Genomic DNA, 15,255 nt, shown 5'->3' with positions numbered 1-15,255 from the left:
AAATAGTTTTGCATTATCTGACTACCCTCTCACCAAACCCACATCCAATTGACCATGAGTTTCATAGTGAAATCAACAAAAAAATACAGTAACTCAAAATTAGGATCAGGTTAAGGCACAATCCACCACTCTCTCTCTCTCACTCCTTCTCCTCCAACAAAACCATCAAGAGCAACCCTTCTCTGCTTAGATATAGTCTAAAATGGACCATATCTGAGCAGACCTCTTCATTATTTTTTGTTTCCTAGTAATAGCGATGCACCCCATTCTCTCCAACGACGAAATCTTCATCTTGGTTGTCTCCGACGACGGAATCGACATCGTAATCTTCATCATCAACTTATCCGGATGGAATCTCCATAGGTGGTCTTTTAGACGACGAAAGCTTCATCACTAGCTACAAGAGATTTGAGCAAATCACTCCTACTTTGGGAGCACATCTTTCAATAGAAGAAAAATAAACTAAATGGTTGGAAGTTAATTCCGAAAAAAAAACATCCTTCTTCCGATTTAATCGAATCTTATTCATACTTGTATTTGTCTTACTCTGGTAATTCTTCTTTTTCTCTTGTCGGATTTCTCAGTATTGAATTTTTACGGTATGTTCTTGTTACTTTATATTCTCTTATTTTCGATCTTAACACATTATAACCTCGAAATTTCATTAATGAAACGGTTTTTTTTTAAAAGAAAAAAAAAGGGAATATACAAAGGAATTGGAGTCCGGGTCCAGCTAAAAAAAGAAAAGGATAGGTGTTATTATCCAAAAAGGGATTGGAGCCCAGCTTGTTGCCAGGCTTCCATCCAATGCCTTGTTTTCAGAGGTGTCACCATCCTTCCACAAAAAACCTATCAAAACAAAAATAACACAAAAACCCCATCAAAACAAAATTAACACAAAACCCCCAAATTTAAATATTGGTTTCATCAAATTTTATTTTGGTTTCATCAAATTTTATGATGAAAACCATCATAAAATTTGATGAAACCAACATTTAAATCTGGGGTTTTTGTATCAATTTTTAAAAATTTAGGATTTTTGTATCAATTTTGTTTACGACGGAGTTTTAGTGGATCCCAACATTTGAGTGGGATTTTTATACCACAAGTTTGGTCACCTTCGATTTTTATGACTAGTTTTATTTGCTGAATAATAAAGCCGTTTCCTAGAAAAAAGAAAAAAAAACAGTTTAAGACCGATCAAAAAAAATAATAATATTGGATCACGTTAAGTTAGGGACAGAACGGTAAACTTAGTGTTTTGTCAAGGGGAAAGATAATTTTATACCTCCCCTTGAGTGATACAAAGTCAAAAGCAATATACCATAGTCAAATCATAAAGATCATGCCACACACAACAAGATTTCAACTCGTCTAAAAAAGCCATCGAATTTGCCCTTTGCTTGTGAAAAAACAAAAAAAAACCACCAAAATTTGCCCTTATCCTCGAGGAAAAGAAAGCTATTGTACCTGATGATGGAAAAGTAGAAAATGCTACATGGAAGGATACTCAGCCTGTTCTACTACAGTTTACAGCAACCTAATAGTATATCTAATATAGAACAGTATCCAACTACTATTACCTTGTGTAAAGTCAGGATGCAGCAAATACGGTAGAGATAACATTTACACTTGCATAATCTGAATATACAACATACATTCATATTACAGTACATGGTGGAGCACCAAAACCAGAAACGCCACTCTTTGCAACAATGTTCTTCTACTTTCTGAATTTCTTTATTAACAAAAGACGGATGCTATAGACACTAGACTCTTCCCATCTCTGAATGTGCACAAAATTGCCTAAACAGAGACTTGTTTTCAGCCCGAATTCCAACTTCCAGAACATACCCTCTGCAGAAAGACAACAGATCATTACATAGGAGTTTGAAACGAGAAAATAAATCAGTTCGGTTGAATTACAAGGAAACACAATGCAAAAAAAAAGAAGAGAAGAATGTGTAGTATTTATCAATCAGGAAAAAGTAAAAAGAATGTGCAGTAAGCAGGACGATTGCATATTCCAGTGAACTGCAGGAGAACCCTTTTCGGTACTCAGATTCATTTTGTGTTATCCACACCTTTCACTGAACAATGAAATATATTATTAGGTAACTAACATAGTTCCCGCGGGTGACATTATTTGTCATCTGATACATGACATTGTTTCTGGAACGACCCTCCTCTGTTTATCAGGTCTGCAATGGTATTGACAGAAGCACTCTTTAAGTATAGATAAATCTGAGTTCCATGTTACTTTGATCTTTTTTCTCTCTAGAGTTCACGTTCTTGTTCCCAATAAAACGGCTCTACAACAGATTGCTTCTTCCAAAGCTCCCGCAGCTCTTGTTCTTTTTTTGCTTTCTTTATACATGGTTTGTATGGTAAGGGAGTCTGTAAGTACAGAAAAATAACCTCATACTTCTACTGTAACTATCTAGTGTAGGCAAGGATAGCTAACTCGTCTAGTAGATCAGGATATTATTCTTAACTAAATTCCACTGTTAATTATATAAGAGTAAAGCTTTTCTGCTCCAGAATGGTGTATTTACCTCGTGTTTATGTTTGAGCACATTCAAATGGGTGCAATGTTCCCTCAGCAAATTCGTGCATCCTAAAACGCTCCAGAAGCTCAAAGGGCCTGTTGGCGTAATATCAACATCAGTACAGGAACAGTTACCGTAATAAACCAATAAAAACATATATACTTGGTATTTACCAACTAGAGTCTCATTCTTTTGGAAACTTGTGTCATTATGTTCGTTAAGCTATTCGTCAAATATGTTCCAAACAGATGTATTGTAATAACCAGGGTCGGTCACTATGTGATAGTCATTACCATGCTTAACATGGTTCCCCAATCAGCAAGGGAGGAAACCCATTATTACCTAGTCCCAAGATCGGCAAAGATCGCACGACGCAAAGCACTCTTGTCTATTTGAATGCAGGCCAAAAAGAAGTTTGTTTAAAGAATCAAAATTGCAGGCTTTGGAAATAGGCCGCAAAGAATTGAGACTGGTTACACCCAGAGAGTAAGAAGTAAAGAACATTCAGTCTAAGAGAAAAGAAATGGACAGTACTAATAACTAATCCTTGACAGCACAGAAGTCTCAAAATCTTACAGGACATTACGGTTACGTGACAACTTATTTTGATTGGTCTCCATGGCACTTAGCACATCTGCCATCTCAGGTCCTACCGATACTCCTGCCACAATGGATGGTACTGGCGCTTCCGGCGTCCATATCTAAAACAAAATATACATTATAATAGACTCAACTTGATAACCAAAACTGCAACCCCACTGATTAATCATTCTCCTGTTATTCTCACCTTGATTGTGTTGTCGATCCCGCTGGTAGCAATGGTACAATCAAATGGATGACACTGTACACAATTCACAACTAGGAGGGAACAGAAAGATTAAAGCATCCGACTAATTTAGAAAGCAAACGCGGAGGGTAAGCAATATGTATTAATAAAAAATATCAGAAAGGAGATAGTTTCACCTGCTTCATCCCCAGAAAGCATTTTTACCAGTCTTCCTGTTCGCTTCTCCCAAATAAACCACCTCCCATCATCACTTCCGCTAGCGACATATTCCCCTATGTAAGGTATTCACATTAAGCTTCGAAATTTCTGTTTTTTCCTCCATAGATAAACTATAATTATGTAAAACTTCAAACAAAGAGCACAAAAAACTTGTAAACTCTTTGTCCATGAACATCAAATAGACACATGCAGAGTAAGGCGGAATATATTGATCAGCAAACATGTCAGATTTGGGTTACAAGATATAGTCTTTAAAAGTGCAGACTCACAAAGAAATCCCAAAAAACCAGCACTATCAATATAATACCTCTTTGACCAAGAAAACTGGCCTGCTTAATGTCCGTCCCTACGTTGCAATGTCCAACGTATCTTTGTTTCATATCAACAACTGTTTCAGGCTGGATCAAAAGGGAACATGCTTACGTGTTAAAATGAAAGAGAAACACTGCTGTTCATTTTATCTAACCTCCCTGACTAAAAACGCATTGAAAGTTAAACAAGAATGATACAAAGAGATGAGAATACATAATAAAACATGACTGATTATCGTTCAGCAATTCAACAACCCATGAAACTATGAATGTTTTTGTTCAACTTTAATGATTGGCAATAAGCATTATAACAACCTGATAAGATGTGTTATCATTTTGAGACGATGAGGATGAGGTGGATCCGCAGGAGCCATTTGTACAGCTACTTTCTCTAGCTGAGTCGCTTCTCCGGCGAAATCTAAAATTTATATGAGGACCAGAATGTGCAGAATCTGCTTCATCACCTGACACTGACGTTTCAAAATCTAGTTCAACTTCTGCTTCATAGTCAGAATCCTCTCTGGATCTTACATCATCTACTGGTGCATCACTGTTCAGTACGTCAATCGCTGTCTGCATTCTTCCTGGTCGAGCTTCAGACTGTGATTGCCCAACGTTAGTGTTACTCTTTTCAGCTTCAGCTATCAAGCAAAACAAAGAAGACATAGAATTTTATAGATATGCATAAACAGACATTAAGAAGTATGTTTTGACTGAAAGCATGATGTATATGCTACAATCGAAAATTGCACATATTGAAAGGAATCCTCAAAGGGAAAACAAACAAACATATTCTCTATTTTTTCTTCTTCCTACCACTTTCTTCAAGCAAGATGTGCTAAACTCTTGCTTTTTTAGTACAACATACCAAAAGAATGGAACAGTAGAATAATTCTTACCTGCGGCAAGATGTTCTTTAATACTGATCACTCTCTCTGCCACTTCCGTATTTGATGGAGCCAAAAGCTGTGCAGCTATAGCGTACTCCAGAGCCTCCTTATGTTTCCCTAACTGAAACACAGTAATTGATATTGAGCATAGCAGTACGAAAAAAGGAGATGAAATGTCCATGGCAGGATCCAACCTAGTCGAAGTAAGGGGTAAAAAGAATATAGCCAGAGGTGATACAACTATGCCTTGACGTCTCTGTGTAATTTATTAGGCGAGTAGTCCACAGAGTCACGAAAATAACAATAATAAAAAAAAAACTTAACTACCAGTTCAGTCTATCAAATTACCTGCAAAAGAGCTTCCGACATATAGAAGTGTGCCTTAAATGACGAAGGATCAATGCTTCGAGCTTTGTTGCAATCTCTTACCGCCATATGGGTATCATTTTTCCACTTCCTCTAGAGAAAAAAAACAAACTGTTTATTACCACAGGTTACTGAACAGCAACTATAAATGAGTTTTACCTAAGTGAACATATTTATGAAGGGAACCTTAAGGAGCAATGCTGCCCGAGTACATAAGCACTCATGCCTCAGCTTTGGCCCGATAACAGAAGCATTCCCATCCAGTACTTCATTGCATGCTTCAATACCATAATAGTTTTTTGATTCTCTTAAGGATGCTTCAGCAATTTCAACTAACTCCTTGCATTTGCTAAGCTGTAACAACCAGGTTGAAATAGCAAAAGTGTTAGCAGATTGGATATATATATATATATATATATCAGGACAAACATAACAAACCATATCAGAGGAATTCCTTCTTCTTCGTCGTATATCCTTCCCAAAGACTTGTGGTGCCGGCGCTTCGGTCGTGGTTCTACTGGTTGTAGGGACCAGCTTATATTGCTCTGAAACATCATCCACGGAATACTTCGTGACAATGTCGCCCCCTGAAAGCATAAAGATGAAAAAATTGTCAACTGATCCAACACATTCGTATGTGTACTGGTCCCCATACATATCGCTGAGCAAATGGTTTAACAGTAATCTCATCCATGTAAAACACATAGTAGGTTCAAGTTTTGGACCTTGCTAACATTAAGACAAAGCATTTGGATTTAAGAAGACACAAAATATTTACCCAGTAATCCTCTCTTTTTCTTTTTTTACTTCTGGTGAATATATGTATGCATTACCATTCAAGGTTCGACCCATTTTTCAGACGATGGACCAATCATTTGATATTTAATGATCCCATGGAAATAGCCCGATAACAGTACCATGGAAGTACCAAACATACCATCAGAATGCTGACTAACTATCTTCAAGTATCACATAATTTTTGTATGGCTTTATCACGTAAAGTAGTGAACTCAAGATAACAGAACAGGATATTTTTAGTGGTCATCTTCATACCATAGACGTGGGAGTACAACACTAACAACAAAAACAATGCATCCTAAAATAGTCTCAGTTATGACCGCAAGAAAAAAACATTGACATTCAAGTAAATTGGAAGTACCAGTGTTCACATCCATCAGGTAAACATGCTCGCCACTATAGCTAAGAAGAATTTCTTCTCCAGTTGGGCTAAAAGTAACATGAGTCAGGTGTAAACTTGGAGTTCGCTGCAAAAACAAAATAAAAAAACGTGATTGAGATATCTTGTATTTGTCTTTCAAGTATGTGACGGAAAATAATAGAATCCCACTCAGTGGAAACAAAGCAAATCATCGAAATTGTGCCCTGCAGGAGATCATTACATTATAGCTCTGACAAGTCACATCCTGGGGTTGGATGCATATAGATCTCAACAAGGAGAACACCCATTGATAGAATATATGGAAGAAAAGAATGTGATTAGCTAGGCGTGTCAGAAATTACTACAATGGCAGTTAGGACCACTAAAGCTCAAAACATGGAAATTCCCATGGCTAATTGAAGATACCACAAACTTATAAGTAATAATAAACTAACACGATCAGAAAGATGCATCGGACAGAAGTAACCAATGCACGGCGGGGGCTTCGTCATAGTCTGACAGGAACTAAGTGGTGGAAGCATCCTTCTATCATATAAACGAGCAAAAGCATCACTGCATAAAAAGTTTAAATTACATATGATCAGCTGATCCAAACAAAAGTATCAAATGGCTTAGATACTAAATTAGCATGAAAAGCACCTGCCACCAACAAGGAGTAAATGTGGGCGAGTGGTACTGATGTCACAAGATTTTAAGGACAAACATTGTTTAGGAGGATCAGCTAGTGATTTTTTCGCTCCAGAACGCATATCAAGCTGTCATTGAAAACTAAACGTAAAGATCAAGGATCTTCAACGACAAAGTAAATAATGTAGAAAAAGAATCACACATGTGCACCCAAAAAATGGGTATGCTGGTGATTAAAAAAGGGGCAGATCTCAAATGGTATAAAGCAAGTCATGGTCGATTAACTGCATATGGCTGAAATTGGCAAGATTTTAACATGAAATATGTAATTCGAAAAGATAGAATCAATTACTCACCAGAACACTACGACACTCTTGGTGAGATGATCCATTTGGAGGACAAGAAGTACCCTCCCTGAAGTCATGCTGCCGCAAAGTTCCATCTTCACTCGCACTCCATACAACATTAGGATTCCCAACTTCCACCTGCAAAATAACCAGTAGTTCCAGAAAAATTTAAACCAACAGCACACACTATTACAGCTGTGATACTTGACTACGTTCACTGCTAATCGTACTTATCTTAGCAAAAGTTCAAGTCATAGAATAGAGTGTATTGCAACGAGATCTTACAGCTAGCTTCTTCACTCTCCTTGAGTGGCAATGAAAGGACGCTGAAGGTTCTATTGCGTTCTCTCCAGGTTTTCCCGTAGTTAAGAGAGATAAGTTAAATTGGCGGACCTGAAAAGAAATCAGTAAATGTTTTCTACCACAACTCACCAAGCACATGGAAATGCACTTTGGTTTTGCATAATACTTGAAATTATTCTTCATCTGAAGATTACCTCTGCATCTCCTGCTCCAGACACCACAAGTTCATCACAAGTCTCAGGAACAAATTTTGCGCAGAATATGTTTGCAGAATGTCCACTCTCTATACTATGCAAAAGCTTCCTGCTTGAATAACTCCAAATATTAATCTGCAACAAATTGTGCAAGCATTAGGGATCCATATAAAAGTGAAGCAGAAAAAATCCTGGAGTGCGCAAAAGCGCAAATCCCTTGCATAAGTTAAGAAGCATGGAACCTAGGGGGGAAAGTGTAAGAACATTCAACAGGGGTGAATGAAGAAGATAGAGGTTAGAAGCATTATACTAGCGCATCATCTGATCCAGATATAAGGAGTGATCCGCTTGAGTTCCATGCCACACTGTTAACACAACCCTGATGACCCTGTTAAAAATGACAGTTCAACCTTAGATAACCATATTAGTCAATGAATGAAAAATCTAATAGTTATATCCTTTGTGCCTGATTTCCTTGCAGGGCATTTTTTAAAAACAAAAGAAGGTGCTTAGCAAGTATTATTTTTATTTTTCTTACTTGTCCTATGTTGTAAGAGATTATGTCATTTAGAAAATCTAGCTTGAATACTATTTCCTCTACAAAAGCTAGAAGAGATGTATCTACAAACCAATACTAACCAAATTAAACAGTAAACAACCACATTTCAAACAAAAATGAGGTTATTACTAGGATAGCATACAGTGCAATTTCTCAGTAGTACTTTAACCATGTTTGGAGTTTATAGTCAAACATACCTCCAACTCCCTCTCAAAGGAAAGCCTTCGTACCAAAGAGGAGTGCATTTGCAACCGGTGATTAATATCCTATCCAACAAGAAAGTCATACAATTTTAGCTCTCTTTCAGAGTCTAAGACAATGTGAAATATAACCCTTCATGTAGTTCAACATTATATAAGAAAAGAAGTCATATGCCAGCGCAAAAATTATGACAATGCAAACATATCCTAAAGACCCCATCAGACTCATGATAAAAGTTTAGTGCTTGTTTTAAGTTTAAAAGAAATTAAGAGTATGGAATAGCTTATTAATTTACAAAATTAAGATTTCTGGGGGTGAATGTTTAATATTTTTCTACTCATTTAGTGTTAGGAAATTTCCTGAACTTGCTTATCAAATTATCAAATAGGTAGTGAATTAAATACTTGATTGTCACTTATACTTGAGTCCAACAATAATAACTAGTACTTGAAAAACAAAATGATATTTTCCGTAACTAAAACATGATTTTTGGTAACAAAACATATGCAAGTTAATCGAAGAAATTGAAGCAGTATATAGAAAACAAATTGAAAAAGATGAACAAGATAGGGTAAAAAAAGAAACTTTTCTTACATTACGAATTTCAACGTTTTTACTATCAATAAAATCAATGATATTTCCATCTGAGAAATTTGTCATCAGTGTTGATGGAGCTCGAGACATTAAACCAGAATAAGTAAGACCCTAATTTTTACTCGACTTTTTCAGAGCATTATTTGGATCAGCTCAGAGAGGGTAGAATTTTTAGAATTCCCTTTCTTTCTTTTTTTATGTTTGATGTCGTAAAATCATGAGAGAGAAAGAAAAACCTAGAACGAGAACTAGAAGTCGGTCCGAAAATGAGTTTTCAGCTCTTGACTCGTGTTATCTCCGTGTTTTTCCAGAGCTGTCATACCTACACGCAAGCACTATAGGAGGGGTTCCTTCCCCTTTTCCCCACGAGCCAGATAAATGTCAAGTTTTATGCGTAAAAAGAAAACCGTGGCCCCCTCTGGATTAGGGCAATGAATATTAAACCTTGTTTAATTGGGGGCCTAAAAACAATTAGGGGCCTGCACTAAAAAACAAAAAGGATAATGAAATAGCAATATTTATCCCATTTTTTGAAATGGCTAAACTATCCCTAAATGATTAGTGTTAATGATTAGTTTGTTTAAGTTAAAATTTGAGGTGGGGGAGGGGGAAAGGTAGTGTTTTTGTATGGAGAAGAAGAAGAGGAGTTTTTGTGGGGAAAATTAGGGTTTTTAGAAATGAGTGATTGTAGTGAAGGAAATGATGTTGGTGAAGCTTCAAATAACAAACATGATTGTGTTGAAGGTGAGATTGTCTCAACTATTGGATGTTTGATGAAGAGATGTTAATAGAAGAAGCCATGAATATTGGTACAAATGAAGGAACCAACCCTCAAAATGAGGAACCCCAAGCTCAAAATAATCAGGTAAACATCTTATACCCTTCGATTTGTGTGTTTGTTGTTCCAAATGATCAAATCATCCCCACTATGGAACAACTCAGTGTAAGGATCGTCAGAGTAGGGGGGTGTATACCCAAACGACTCTGTGAGGTCGTCAATATATTGACACTACTAATAACGACCCAAACCTGCAACTTTTCCAGGTTATGAAAAATCGTTAGGGTAGTGTGATACAGATTGACGACCCTTTTTATCTAGGTCACCCAGAGTCGTTATGTTTTTTGGTTAACACATGAACGACTCTAAAACCAAAACTCCCTGTAAAATGTAACACTTAGGGTCGTCATACTTGTAGTCATACGGTCTGGATCAAACCAGGGACATACACAAAAAATGAACAAATCAGTTGAGTATTTCATGCTATCAGAACAAGGGTCGTCACCTTATTCTTTAAAACAGAAACGACTCTAATAGAAAACATGACGACACTAACAAATAATGTGACGACCCTATCAATATTTTGGACAGTGAGTATTTCTGTTTTGCAACTAGGGTCGTCAACTAAGAGTAACGACTCTAATCCAAACCATAAGAGTTCAATGACGACTCGAATATATCTATTAACGACACTTCTAATTTTTAAGACAGAGAGACTGTTCTTAGAAGAATTAGGGTCGTCAATAGATTTGATTACAGAGGTAACGACCCAAATCTAGGGCAAAAAATTGTAGTAGCAGAATTAGGGTCGTTAACTTAAACATCATATAGCTTAACGATTTTTCATAGAGTTAACATGCATATGAAGAATCGTTAGGGTTTAAGAAAATACAGAGTAACGACCCACTCACCATAACTGGAAAAAATCGGTTCCAGACCTCAATTTCACAATCAAAACCCCAAAAAAAATCAAAACAAAGGAGGGTCTTAGTTCACTTACTTTCTAATCGGCGCTATTTATTCTTCTAATTCTCTTCCCAGATTAAAGTTTTTCGTATCGACGATTACGACGATGAACCGACGAAGATTTTTTTTTTTGTCATTAATGGAGGAGAGGGGGAGAACTCGGGTGGGAGAGAAAGGGAGGGGAGGATAGGTTTTTAAGTAGTAAGGGTAAAATAGTATTTTCACCACCTTTTGGAACCCTCCTAAAACTTTTGGTGTGGATATAAATTGGTCAGGGCCCCTAATTATTTTTAGGGGCCCCCAACTAAACGAGGATATTAAAATGAATCTAATTACAAGGCAGGTTCCTATGGGTGCCAAACCCAAACATACGGCCAAATTGGCCGCGCCACTATGGTAACAAGTATAAGCGATAAAGACTTTTAAGTATGTTTCTCCTAGTCTCATTTGGAGCAATTGGGAGACTTTTATGACTGTATAACTTCCTTTACTTTTTGTAAAGGTTTTTCTCCTTAATATAACCTTTTTCTCCGAAAAAGGATAAGCGATAGACGGTAAAGGCTAAACCGCTGGCCGTAGAGACTACACCGCTAGCGGTTTAGACTCCACTGCACGGTTGGTATTCTATTTCCAACAACTATTTTTCTATCACTAAAAATATGTGAATTTCAAACACATGATTTGACCAAAAAATTTTATAAAAAGAAAAATTCTCTATATCTTCTCCCAAAAGAATTCAAATGACAGGATCTAAAACCCGACTTGATTTTTCTAGAGTGGTGCTTAAAGCCGCTGTTAGCAAGATATGTGACAGTAACAAAGAAATATGTAAAAAGCAAAGAAATCTACAAGTTCTGTATATTAACCAAATCAAACCTGCAGCTAAGAAAAGACAAAAAAGAGTTCAACGTAAGGAAAATCAAGGAAAAGCAATTTAACGACAAAGACGAAGATAAATAAAGGAAACTCCGTTCATAAGCACATTGATCGAAAGTTATGTGAAATGAAGAAGATAAATAAGATGAAAAACATTATCCCTAACTTTTATTTTTAAAAGTCTTTATTTTAAGTTATGATTGTCTAGTTTATATCTTATTATCTAAATTTACGAAAGATGCATTAATGTAAATTAATTCGAGGGTAAGATTTATGAAAAAGTAACATTGAGAATTAGATGTCATTAAAATTAAATTTAACTTAATTAACTTGATTAAATGTATCATTTTTAGGCAACACTTTCAAGACTTGATAATAGCTTTCGAATTGAAAATATGTTCCGTTCTTGTGGCGCTATTATGCTCGACACCTTTGCTCCACATCAATTTTGTTTTCACCATTTCTTCGGATTCGATTGCCTTGAATAAGTGCAGCAACAAATAAGTTTACATCCTTATTGATTAGTTGGAAGCGAAAATACAACTTTTGTGCATCTCGATTATTGAGGTTCAATGTTTTTTCTTGAAATCATTGTAATATGGTTTCCTAAAAAGTGATTTATTTATTTTTTTTGTTTTTGTACACGGTTGAACTATCCAGTGTAACAAAAGCAAAATTCCTGCAAAATGCATTCATCTTCAGGTAAATCTACGACCCTAAAATGCCATATTGAATTTATATAATGAAAGAACGATAATTGGAGTGAAATAATGAAAATTGAAATGAAGGTGTGAGTTGAAACGAAATTGGAATTGGGCATTTATATGACGTGAATTTAGGACCGTCGGATGGGATAACTGGGCATACGAGTCTTCACCGTTGGCTATCGAATCTTGACCGCTAGGTTTTTTGGTTTCGTAAAATTAACCTACGATAGGGAAATCTAACCTTAAGCACTGTATACGGTTGAGAAACCTAACTGTAAGCACTATATACGGTTGGGAACCCAAATTTCCCAATAGTTGACAAACTCATAAATTTTATATGCGGTGTGGAAATCCCAACTGTAGGCAAACTCAAAGTGATTTACGGTGGGGAGTTCATATTTTCTCAACAGTAGTATTGGTTTACGGGTGGGAGTTCTTGTTCTCCCAACCACAGAGTTGATTTACGGTTAGGAAATACTGATTTCCCAGCCGTATACAATTCTGAAACTAATTTTTAAATCCCATGATCAAATCTAACCTATTCATGCAATCAAAATGATGAGTTTTTCGATTCTTACCTAATTGAAGTCATATTGGCTGATTAACTAATGTTTGATTGTTCAATTCTTCTTTTTTTGGGATTCATCATCATCATTAATCGTCATTGAAGAAGATGAAGGAGAAGAAGAGAGAAAGAAACAATTTTTTTTTTTGAAGTTTTTGCTTTTTAATTAAATTTAGGTTAATTATTTAACGATAATTAGGTTAGTTATAAATGGTAGTTTTGTTTTTTTATGATAGATTAAGTCCTCCTTATTTACATATAATATTTGCATCCATAGGAGCACTCAAAATCAAAAGCTTGGAACCCTTAGGCCAGTTCATATGCGCATAGCAAACTGATCAGTTCCCCAGTTTTGCACCTATTATGGAGAAGGCAAACCAGTAAACTGACCTGGCTAAGTGCAGGTGAGGTCGAGTCTCTACTAAGCGGTGGAGAATCGACCGCTTGGTAGAAATAAATCTTGATTTTCAAATACTAACTATAAATCAAATTATTAGTTTAATCTAATTACTAATCTTAATTAGTTTGAATAATTAATTTCATTAGCACCAGTTAATCGAGTGTATTCTAGTCATCAACAAAATTAATAGGATAAAAATTTTGTTGTGTCCTCTTGTGAGCCCTCAAAACCAAAAACTTAAAGTGGAAGCACTGTGGTGTATTTTTCTTAGACTTAGTTGCCACAATTGGGGATGCACATGGTACGATTTGCTACGATTATTAAACCAACAGTAACTAAACCGAAGACCCTCAATATTCTTGTTTCGAAATGACCTGTGATATTAAAAAGTTTGCTCTGGTATAGAACAGACGGTTTTAATTAACCGGTAGCAACAATATAGTTCATTTTTTTCTAATCTCTAAAGGTTTACTGAAGTGTTATTCAACCATCAATGAAGACTTTATATGAAGGCAATGCAAGAGATTTCACCTAATCAGATTAATCTCCTATATCAGGTTTCTCACACAAACGGTTAGGCAGCGTGTCAATGGATAAGTTTGTAAGAATAGTTCAGACGCCAAATACCTTGTCATCCTCAAATAGTTCAGACGTCAAATTTCGAAAATTAGGTAATATAAACCTTGGCAACGAGCAGTACGTGTTTATTTTCTGACTTCCAAAAATTAAAGGTTTAGTTTTCAAAAATATGGCAACGCGCACGTATTCTGACCAGCATGTCAGTTTTCGAAAATCAAGTTTTAAATTTTCAGGAAACTAAAGCAGTCTTGGAAAATTACATCTCTTATATTTTTGAAATATCAACAGTGAGGACTAAGAACATATGACATTACCAACCATGGATTCTTCGAAAGTTTGTCAAAAAAAAACTTCGAAAACCATACAAAGAGTATTATAATTCCAATGTTATGTTACATTCCTTTAACACTTCGATTAATTATAATGGTCCAGTTTTTGTACTAAGTTCAAACTCCTTATTTGATACTTCTTTTCTTTCACAATTAGATGAATGGATAGAGAAAGTGATGATTATCTAAAGGAAATAAAATCTTCAAATACTAAACTATAATGACAGATGTTATCTTCGTGTAAGGTTCAATCGTCGCCTTCATTACTTTAGGGGTAACTTGAACTATTCCATCATACACCCATACCTAAATCTAGATTATTCAGAAGTCTTATTTTAGCAAGCGATTTAAGCGCGTGTTTTGGCATCTTAATTTGATAATGAAATTGACATACTGTTGATGGTGGATTTTAGTTTAGGTCTAAAATTGTAAAAGCCAAATTTAATACGCTGACATTCTGCAGAGGATAAAGCTACCTGAGTGATAAATACTTCTTCACTTTACTAATTCACCTAGAATGGAGCATGTGGCAACAATCCTAGTATTCTGTGAATTAAATACACCCAGAACGGAGCATGTAACAACAATCCCGATATTCTGTGGATTTATAACATTATTAATTAATGCATGATTAGCATTGTATTTCCTGTGTTGTTCCCGCATAACTCTCATTATTGGCGCGGCATGACGACTGAGTGTTGCTTTTAGCAGAGTAACACGAATCTCCAAGTGTCAGTATTGAGGCATGCACGAAATATCCGTACAGGCTACATCTCTCGATGTGTTATATTAGCCTGATTGAGCATATTTCCTAAGGGAAATCTGGACTTCCCATGTCAGTCTCAGAAACAATCACGACCACGCAGGTTGGCCACATGATTTAACCAGCCTAGACGATCCTCAGCAGGAGCAGGCTATCACCGCAATG

General features: G+C 36.0%; 1 protein-coding gene across 2 annotated transcripts; it reads right to left on the bottom strand.

Moving 5' to 3' along the window:
- Positions 1–1,574: 1,574 nt before the first annotated feature.
- On the bottom strand, positions 1,575–9,406 carry LOC113349683 (WD and tetratricopeptide repeats protein 1-like). Of its 2 annotated transcripts, none has more exons than XM_026593700.1 (20): positions 9,128–9,404; positions 8,530–8,598; positions 8,084–8,161; positions 7,774–7,908; positions 7,562–7,669; positions 7,286–7,414; positions 6,942–7,057; positions 6,737–6,854; positions 6,282–6,387; positions 5,561–5,709; positions 5,309–5,476; positions 5,105–5,215; positions 4,766–4,877; positions 4,182–4,507; positions 3,863–3,953; positions 3,513–3,608; positions 3,337–3,407; positions 3,126–3,250; positions 2,556–2,644; positions 1,575–1,857 (listed from the first exon to the last, which is right to left on the bottom strand). In XM_026593700.1, the coding sequence occupies exons 1-19, from the start codon at positions 9,215–9,217 to the stop codon at positions 2,563–2,565; spliced, it is 2,280 nt and encodes a 759-aa protein (XP_026449485.1). In that variant the 5' UTR covers positions 9,218–9,404; the 3' UTR covers positions 1,575–1,857; positions 2,556–2,562. The 2 variants fall into 2 exon arrangements, with proteins under 2 accessions (XP_026449485.1, XP_026449486.1); XM_026593701.1 differs by lacking the exon at positions 1,575–1,857 and adding an exon at positions 1,935–2,397 and having other exon boundaries at positions 9,128–9,406.
- Between the last annotated feature and the right edge of the window lie 5,849 nt (positions 9,407–15,255).

This window comes from Papaver somniferum, chromosome 2, assembly GCF_003573695.1.
Source record: "Papaver somniferum cultivar HN1 chromosome 2, ASM357369v1, whole genome shotgun sequence".
Lineage (NCBI taxonomy): Eukaryota > Viridiplantae > Streptophyta > Magnoliopsida > Ranunculales > Papaveraceae > Papaver > Papaver somniferum.
The sequence above is the reverse complement of the archived record's forward strand: the minus strand, read 5'-3'. Positions and strand labels throughout refer to the sequence as shown.